The sequence below is a fragment of the Perca flavescens genome, chromosome 17 (genome assembly GCF_004354835.1).
Source record: "Perca flavescens isolate YP-PL-M2 chromosome 17, PFLA_1.0, whole genome shotgun sequence".
Lineage (NCBI taxonomy): Eukaryota > Metazoa > Chordata > Actinopteri > Perciformes > Percidae > Perca > Perca flavescens.
Window position 1 is genome coordinate 32934373 of NC_041347.1, and position 10302 is coordinate 32944674.

The window sequence follows — 10302 nt, forward strand, 5'->3', positions numbered from 1 at the left end:
AACCAGAACCCCCGTCAAAAAGCCCAATATTCGACGAATCAGAAGCTGAATCCTGGATTCGGTGCGTCCCTGGTTTAAACAGCTTGTCAGTTAGCTGCGAAGCACTTTTATTTTTTAATACTCTCACATTTGTGTAACTCAAGGTCCGCGGTTACAAAACCGGCCCCTCGCAGATTATGATCCGGTCCGAAGATACAATTAAGGTTCCCCATACATTTTGGCCCATTATGTTTTTTGTCACTTTTTCAAAATTTTGTCGCTTTTTCTGAAGTTTTGTCACTTTTGCAGAAGGTTTTGGCGCATTTTTTCTACATTTTTCCTAAGTTTTTTTTTTTTTAACCTTTTTGTCACTTTATTCTTTGATGGCTAAGTTACATTTATGTCGAATTTTATAATGCTTTATGTCAACTTTTATAGGGCTTCATGTCGACCTTTATAGGGCTTTATGTCAACTTTTATAGGGCTTTTATGTCAACCATTATAGAGCTTTAAGTAAACCTTTATAAGGCTTTATGTCGACCTTTATAGGACTTTTTAAGTCGACCTTTATAGGGCTTTATGTCGACCTTTATAGGGCTTTTTATGTCAACCTTTATAGAGCTTTATGTCGACTTTCATAGAGCTTTATGTCGACTTTCATAGAGCTTTGTGTCGACCTTTATAGAGCTTTATGTCGACCTTCATAGGGCTTTTTATGTCAAACTTTATAGGCTTTATATCAACCTTTATAGGGCTTTATCTCAACCTTTATAGGGCTTTTTATGTCGACCTTTATAGGGCTTTATGTCGAACAAACTGTAAGTGAGAAAGCTATATGAGACGTGCAATAATACAGTCAAAGATATTTGACTTTTTCGATGAAATAAAATCTAAACATGTCTGGCCTTTACTGTGATTGTTATTTTCCAGTCTGGCTCATAGTGAGGCTGAGTTTGACACCGCTGGTCTAGATGATCTGTGCACAGCTGTTCAGATCAGATGACTTTCAAAGCATTTAAAGCCCATGTTGCAGGTTAACCACCACTGTTGATTAATAGGTACATATAGCACTCAATATATGTATATCATTGTTAAAAATGTCTCCAAATAATGTTAAAGGCCAGTTTTTGTCAGGTTTTTGGTATTAGTGTTCCCCCCCCCCCCGGAGACGTGTATCAGCCTGGTACTGTAACTATGGTGACTGACTGGGATGAGGAAGATGTGTTTTTACAGTCAGTGAGTAACACCAAGTGAAAGTCAATGTTTTATTTACATCTAGTGACAGTGATCATGTCGTTAGTTCAGTAAACTTATCTAGATCTAGAAAATACAAGGCATCATGCTAGCTATGTGCTAACTTGCCAGTCCCACCTGGGAAATCCCCCGATGGTTGTAAACAAATAGATATGATTGATATCATGATTAGATATCTCACGTTTTGATGCTAGCCTACTAGCTCCAGTAACAACATATTTGCCTGGTGTTTATTTATTACTTGGATGGGAATGCTGTTCAGCTTTTCAAAAATTTAGACAGCTAGCTAACGCTACGCCGACGTTTCGCTAACAGCGTTAGCATAGCCCGCTAGGTAAATATTACAACTGCCTTCGGAGTTTCCTATATCTGCGTCCACGTTGTCAACATAAGACTTGTGGCGTTAGTGCTCCTTTTGTACCATAACTTTGTTGAATGAAACGTTAAACTTCGCTCCTACGAGATGGTTTTTGTTAGTTACACACAAAGCTAACTGGCTATAGTTAGCCTGTACGTATGCTAGCGGACATTAGCTAACGTTGCATAGCCAGCAAGCAGCTTCGGCGAGCTAACCTCGACAGCTAACACATCCATGTGTCTCCATTTCAAAACATCACTGCAGATTGACTGCTTTTAACAGCAGAGGTTGATCGTGGGCAACATACTGTCTAGAATTCATTAATATGGACCGTATTTCTTTGTGTCTTATTTCTTCTTCAGTGAGTCAGGATGACTTGGAGACAGAAAGGAAAAACAGCTTCAGTCTCTTTACTGGTGGATAAAAAGCACCCACTGATTCATGTTGAGTCATGGCGCGGTGGATTCGGGCTGACAGTAGGGGGGTGGCAGCAGGGATCGATTGTGCATAATGGAGGGATGATTAAATAAGTGTGCGGAGCAGAGAAAGCTCCATCCATCCATCAGCGCTCGGGGCAGAGGTTAAAAGCTTTGTCTGTCCTCTCAGAGAAGCAGCAGAGCTCCAGATATACGCAGCGCTGCATCTCACCATTCATATTCATATTTATACCAAGGTCTGGGTGAATACTAGCCGGACAAGCCAGCCCCACATCCAGATGTTGAGGTCTGGGAACTCACCATTGGTCAGGGCTCAATCTGAGGGGCGGGACAAACGGTTGTCTTTCAAATTCCCTCTGCACGCAATAGGATAGCGCTACAACCAATCAGAGCAACGCTAGTTGATAGATTAAACTTTAAACTTCGAACACATCTTCCTTTTTTAAGAATGACTTCAGTGCTGTTCTTTGTTCTTTTCTCAAAGAAAAGCTGAACTCCAAGTCTTCCAGAAGACCTCTGTTCACCAGCAGCAGCAGCAGCCATAAGCCCCGCCCACCGACTCTATACATGATAGTGATTGGCCTGACTAGAGTTTGGTTTTTCCAGCTCGCAAGCCAATGGAGAGTTGCTAGACCCCCCCTTGCTGCAAATTACATTTGCTGCCAATAGGGGGCGTCTGGATTTCTAGGCTAAGTGAATACTTGAATCTGATTGGCTGCAGGATGTCCATAAAAAAAAGTGTTATAGGACAATACTAAAGGAGTTCTGGTGAAACTGTGTGTGTTGTCTGTTTTCTTTATATATTTATCATTATTATTATTAGGGTAGAAGTATAAATGGACATAACCAAGTAAAGGTATTTTACACCGCTGCTGTATTTCAAAATAAGAGAGTGTGTGTGTGTGTGTGTGTGTGTGTGTGTGTCTGTGCACGTGTGTGGTGTGTGTGTGCGTGAGCTTCTGTGCGTGTGTGTCTGTGTGTGTGTGTGTGTGTGCATGTGTGCGCATGTGTGTATGTGTCTATGTGTGCATCTGTGTGTGTGCATGTGTGCGCCTGTGTGTGTGCTTCTGTGTGTGTGCGTGTGTCTGTGTGTGTCTGTGCGTCTGTGTGTGTGTGTGTGCTTCTGTGTGTGTGCGTGTGTCTGTGTGTGTCTGTGCGTGTGTGTGTGCTTCTGTGCGTGTGTCTGTGCGTGTGTGTGTGTGTCTGTGCGTCTGTGTGTGTGTGTCTGTGCGTCTGTGTGTGTGTGTCTGTGTGCGCTGCTGTATTTCAAAATAAGAGTCTAAAAGAAGGTCAAGATGAGTTAAACCTTAACGTTATTATGTTAAGATATGGGGACCTTTAGGGGAGGTGAGGTAAGGTATTGGGGGTGGGATGGGCAGCCGGGGGTCAGCAGCTGTCTGCGTACCTGCTCCTCCTCCCAGCCTCCTCCTCCTCCTCCTCCTCCTCCTCCTCCTCCCCTGGTACTGCAGACAGAAGACACAGCGTAGAGTCATTCAGGGTCCTGTGTTTGTGAGGCAGGTGAGTCAGCTTTAATAGAAACACACACTAAAGAGATAAGGGGGGTTCTTAGCAGAGAAAAGCCCTTCTCGTCTCAACTCAAAGGCAACTGGACTTGGTTCCCCATAGAGGTGTTGAAATTATTATCATATAATCGATGCATGGAATCGTGGACGTGGACGATGCTGCATCGATAATCGGCCGGCTCATAATCGATTATTTCTGTTTATAATGTAATGTAGCAACATTTCTGTTTACATATTCTGGTGTGTGTTAACACATTCAGGAGGTGCCATGTGCTCAGTGCTGTTTAGTTTTATGTATCAAAGTTATTTAGTATTAGAGCACTGCAGAATGTTTGGTTTTTGAAGCTTGAAAAGCTCTGAATTAAATATCCTACATGGCTTTAATAGTAAAAATGTATTTGACGCATCGTGATGCATCGAGATATTGAATCGAATCGGGAGATCAGTGAAGATTCACACCTCTTTCGTCGTGTTTTTAGACACTTTTGTCGCTTTCGCCTCTGATGATTTTGTCCCTTTTTAAAGACATTTTTCTGGCATATAGGCCTTTAGTGACAGCAGGGCCAGTCCTAGACTTTTGGGGGGCCCTAAGCAGGATTTGGATTGGGGGACTCTCCACATTGTAACAAGTTGCACTTGGCACTAAACCAACTTGTGTATTGTAAATATAAGTTTAAGCACTCATAAGGTACAAATAAGCATTTAAAGACTAATATGAGACTTATTAGCAGCAACGCTATCTTTAAATAGACCGGTTCTGTTATGAGCTCTATTGTGGGACATTTCAAGCGCTCTTGGGGGCCCTCTGGTAGCCACGGGGCCCTAAGCAGACGCTTAGTTTGCTTATGGGTCGGGCCTGCTTTGAGTGACAGACAGCTTAGAAATGAAAAGGGAGAGAGAGAGAGAGAGAGAGAGAGAAAGTGCTGCAGGTCAGAATTGAATCTGCTACTTCTGCGTCAAGGACTGAGCCTCTTCATATGGGCGCATAAGGCCACCCAGGCACCCCGTTTCTGTCACTTTTTCCAACGTCTTTGTTGATTTGTTTCAGTGTCTTTTCACGTTTTTGAAGCTTTTCTGACATTTTTGCCACTTTTTTCAACGTCCTTTTGTCAATTTATTTCTCTGTAAATGCTATAATGATGTGTGGTGAGCGTTCTGGCGTCTGGCGTCTGGCGTCGCAAGGCGTTGTATGGCTGCCGTGCATCACCCAGGTGGGTGCTACACATTAGTGGTGTTAGAGAGCAGTCCCCACCCCCCTCCCCCCAAATGCGCTTTGAGTGTCTATGATAAAGCGCTATATAAATGTAATAAATAATAATAATAATAATATAAAATTGGCTAAAACGCCCATATTCAATGAAAGTAGAGAACTGATCATTTATTGTACTTGTGAAGAGCGTTGTAGGGAACCATCCACGTTACTTTTCTTTGAAAATTTGGTTGAAAGAAACCCCAAATTTTCTGATATAGAAAACGGGTGAAATGCGACCCGAGGCCAGGATTAAGATGACCTCTGGGAGGAGACATCAAATAGACCTCTCAACAAACGCAAACACAGCTACGCTGCACGCCTAACATATATAGGTTTATATGTTTTACGTGAGGTGTGTGTGGCTCGTTCACACAGAAGTGATTCATAAACTGTCTATATGTTTTTGTCGATTTTATTCCAATTTTTTTGTCACGTTTTTTAACAAGTTATTGTCACTTTTGGCGATGTTTTGATGTTTTTTTTTGTCACTTTTTACAGCGTTAAAACACAGAACAGACACGCACAGACACACACACACGCACAGACACACACACACACACACACACACATAAACACACACGCACAGACTAGGGGTGACCAGACGTCCCGGTTTGTCCCGAGTCCCGACAAAAGCCTGTCGGGTGCTGACTCAGATATAATTGGAAAAGTCCATCCAAAGGACAATAAATAGTTGAAAGCAATACAGAATGCCTGACAGCCTTACTGCAATATATTCCATTATGTTTTTTATATTTGGATTGTAATCTGTTTCTCTTTAAATAAAGATATTTGCAGCATACATTGATTCAGAAAAAGGTAGAAATAGGTGCATAAAAATTCACCAGAATGCAGGAAATTAAGTGTTTAATGCTCAAAATTTTCAATAAATCATTGTAGTTACTTTGCTGTTATTGGAATAAATAACACTTCAAAAAATCTTTTTTGGAAAAAACTCAACATAAATCTCACACTAAACTAAAAAAGGCTGTTACTGCAATTTTGTTAATTTCACAGGAAAAAACACTTATAATTAGACGAGGAGCCTAGGATCAAAATAATGAAGTTACTGTCTGTGTCTGTGTCTGACCTGGGCTGGCACATGTTCACGTTAAAAAGTGTGTGCGTGCACAAACACACTACGGTCACACGCAAAGTGTCCCGGTTTTAGTTCCGGGAAATCTGGTCACCCTAGCACAGACACACAGACACACACACACACACACACACACACACACACACACACACACACACACACACACACACAGAGACACTATTTGTCACTATTGGCGAGGTTTTTGATGTTTTATGTTTATTTTTCTTTCTGCATATTTGTAGATTTTTCCAACATTTGTCCCTTTTTAGAAAGTTTTGCAAACAACAGGAGAGGAAGAATACTGTCAATCTTATAAGTGGCGTTTCCGTCCTAATTTTGCTTTTAAACTAAAGTGTGACTCGGGTACATTCACAACAACACCCTTAGGTTACATTTTGGCGAGAGTTACACTTTATATATACAGTACAGGCCAAAAGTTTGGACACACCTTCTCATTAAATGCGTTTCCTTTTTATTTTCATGACTATTTACATTGTAGATTCTCACTGAAGGCATCAAAACTATGAATGAACACATATGGAATTATGTACTTAACAAAAAAGTGTGAAATAACTGAAAACATGTCTTATATTTTAGATTCTTCAAAGTAGCCACCCTTTGCTTTTTTTGATAACTCTGCAAACCCTTGGTGTTCTCTCAATGAGCTTCATGAGGTAGTCACCTGAAATGGTTTTACCTTCACAGGTGTGCTTTGTCAGGGTTAATTATTGGAATTATTTCCCTTATTAATAAAAAAGCAAAAGGTGGCTTCTTTGAAGAATCTAAAATATAAGACATGTTTTCAGTTATTTCACACTTTTTTGTTAAGTACATAATTCCATATGTGTTCATTCATAGTTTTGATGCCTTCAGTGAGAATCTACAATGTAAATAGTCATGAAAATAAAAAGGAAACGCATTGAATGAGAAGGTGTGTCCAAACTTTTGGCCTGTACTGTAATAGAATTTACCATATACTGAAATAATAAAAGTACTAAAGAATAATAAAATGAAGCAGGAACTCACGGGCCTGTGTTCTGGTCGCATGGGCCAGGGCTCTGAAGGACTTGGACTGCAGGTTGGCTGCAGCGCTGCGGCGCCCCCATTGGCTCGGGTCCTGGTCCTGTTCCTTCTCTGCACTCTGGACGGCCTGATAGACCGGGGACGCGCTGTCTACGAGAGCCTCTCTACAGCTGCAGACACACCAACCAGTCAGCAGTAAAGCCAGCGTGACCGATCAGTCTAGGCTGCCACCTCTTAGTCGATTAGTTGACTAATCGGTCGTTTGGGTCTTAGTCGACTAAGATTTCTTTAGTCGATTATTCATTTTTTTATGCTTATTCATGCTTAATTACTTATTTCCGGAAACTTCTGAGCACATTTCTGGTAAACACCAGATTTAAAGTGGTGCTTTTGCAGGATTAATTGTGGAGAAACTCAGTTTTACAGATGGTTAATTAACTACATTTATATTGTGCCTCTCAAAGCGCATAGCTCTGTCAATTAAATCAACTAATCGATTAGTCGACAAAATCCTATAAGTTAGTCAACTAAGAACTTCTTTAGTCGAGGGCAGCCCTAGTCTCCCCGAGTCGGTCCAAAAAGTTCCTCAGAACTCACCGAAGAGACGAGACCTAATACATCTCCATAACAGCAGGTGGCGCTAGTCGGTGTTGTCGCCCCAAGCTGATTGGACGAACGCGTCACATGGGGTCTGGTTTCTCCGGAAATTTGAAGCCAGACTGTCATGGCGTCTCGTTAGGAATCTGATCTCATATTGGACTAAAATAGTTCACGAGACATGTTTCTGGAAACATTTGAAGAGAGAAATAGGCTGTGTGTGTGTGTCTGTGTGTGTGTGTGTCTGTGTGTGTGTGTGTGTCTGTGTGTGTGTGTCTGTCTGTGTGTGTGTGTCTCTGTGTGTTTGTGTGTCTCTGTGTATGTGTGTGTGTGTGTGTGTGTGTGTGTGTACAGTTCCTGAATCTGTCTTCATTTAGCAGTAGCAGTATACAGCACTATGTTTAACTCCTAATAAGACTGTAGAGACATGTCTATAGGTAGCAGTATACAGCACTATGTTTAACTCCTAATAAGACTGTAGAGACATGTCTATAGGTAGCAGTATACAGCACTATGTTTAACTCCTAATAAGACTGTAGAGACATGTCTATAGGTAGCAGTATACAGCACTATGTTTAACTCCTAATAAGACTGTAGAGACATGTCTATAGGTAGCAGTATACAGCACTATGTTTAACTCCTAATAAGACTGTAGAGACATGTCTATAGGTAGCAGTATACAGCACTATGTTTAACTCCTAATAAGACTGTAGAGACATGCCTATAGGTAGCAGTATACAGCACTATGTTTAACTCCTAATAAGACTGTAGAGACATGCCTATAGGTAGCAGTATACAGCACTATGTTTAACTCCTAATAAGACTGTAGAGACATGTCTATAGGTAGCAGTATACAGCACTATGTTTAACTCCTAATAAGACTGTAGAGACATGTCTATAGGTAGCAGTATACAGCACTATGTTTAACTCCTAATAAGACTGTAGAGACATGTCTATAGGTAGTAGTATACAGCACTATGTTTAACTCCTAATAAGACTGTAGAGACATGTCTATAGGTAGCAGTATACAGCACTATGTTTAACTCCTAATAAGACTGTAGAGACATGTCTATAGGTAGCAGTATACAGCACTATGTTTAACTCCTAATAAGACTGTAAGACTGTCTATAGGTAGACATGTTTAACTATAAGACTGTAGAGACATGTCTATAGGTATATACAGCACTATGTTTAACTCCTAATAAGACTGTAGAGACATGTCTATAGGTAGCAGTATACAGCACTATGTTTAACTCCTAATAAGACTGTAGAGACATGTCTATAGGTAGCAGTATACAGCACTATGTTTAACTCCTAATAAGACTGTAGAGACATGTCTATAGGTAGCAGTATACAGCACTATGTGTACCACTTCTTCATTTGGTTACAACAACGACAAAAGTGCTTAAAATTGTAGAAAACCACAATGTTTACTACGTGTCCTGCTGCTGCCGTTTTTACTGAAAATGTAAGCAGTTTTTATGATATCTAAAAAAGAAGACACACAAGGTATATGTTTGGTTTGATCTGAACGACATGATGCAAAGAAAAGGAAAGCAATATTGAGCTGGTGTTGATTTGATTTCGCATGACATTGACATGAAAACAAAGACGAAAAATGGGTGCAAATGAGAGGAAGTTAAAGAGGAATTTTAGGTTATTTTTGACTCTATGTCCCCATGTTTTTATGTCTAGTTGAATCATGTGAACAACAATCTTTGACATTGGTCCAGTATAGAGTGAGAACGCTGTAACCAGCAGCTGTGAACCACAGGACTAATGTTTAGCAGCAGTTAGTGTCCAAAAGTTTGGTTTGTTTTGCTGACAGACTCAGATCATTATTCTAAGTGTCTGACAACATTATTGGATGGATCCCTACAGAGATAGACCTTTTAGTTAAAGAGTAAGATCCTTTTAGTTTAACATGAAACAGCCCCGAAATCTAGCCTGACGTGGTCCTACTCAGATTCTAGTCCGAATGAGAGTCTGAAACCGATCCATTGGGCTGTGATTATGGGGCGTGTTCCAACCGAACCAGGAAAAGAAATGCCTCTGCATTCATTGGATAGACCTCCAACCAATCAGAGCAACGGAACTCAACTCTGTGTATCGTCTCCACAGCAACCACTCTTTGCACAATGCATTCATTCAAACTTCCGACTTTTAGACCTTTTTGAAGCTGGATATTTCATTTTTTGCGTGTAAATATGAATGTGGATAACGTTAGTGATAGTGAGATGCTGGCTACAGTCGCATTTCTAGAGATGGATCGGCGAAAACACGTTTTATATCTCCGATTCACGGCTTTGTTCTAGCGCCGGCGCTCCCTCTCTCCAGTCTCTCTCTATGTCTCTCCACCATATAACACTCTCTCTCTTCAGTCTCTCTCTATGTCTCTCCACCATATAACGCTCTCTCTCTTCAGTCTCTCTCTATGTCTCTCCACCATATAACACTCTCTCTCTTCAGTCTCTCTCTATGTCTCTCCACCATATAACGCTCTCTCTCTTCAGTCTCTCTCTATGTCTCTCCACCATATAACACTCTCTCTCTTCAGTCTCTCTCTATCTCTCTCTACCATATAACGCTCTCTCTCTCCAGTCTCTCTCTTGCTTTCGGGCAGTTGTTGAGGCTCCTCCGCTGAGGATTTTAAAATGAATGCCTGTCGATATCTTCTTCGCGATGGTGGAATCTACACATCTCAACAAATTCAACCCAAGCGTTCTTTGGTGACGTGATTGATTCTGTTACTGTTGATCATCTTTCCGACAATCTGATTGGTCCGA

At 41.0% G+C, this 10302-nt stretch overlaps 1 protein-coding gene across 6 annotated transcripts in view; it reads right to left on the bottom strand.

The window, feature by feature from the left end:
• The window catches only part of LOC114571761 (LIM domain-binding protein 3), an 82698-nt gene that overhangs the window by 14966 nt on the left and 57430 nt on the right, over positions 1 to 10302 (bottom strand). The window contains exon 1 of one of the 6 annotated variants that reach the window (XM_028602939.1): positions 6923 to 7069. The exons of the other annotated variants lie outside the window; for them this stretch is intronic. Coding sequence (XP_028458740.1) covers positions 6923 to 7002 — 80 coding nt within the window. The 5' untranslated portion in view covers positions 7003 to 7069. Of the gene's footprint in view, positions 1 to 6922; positions 7070 to 10302 lie in introns of those variants that run through there. 6 annotated transcript variants of the gene reach the window in all.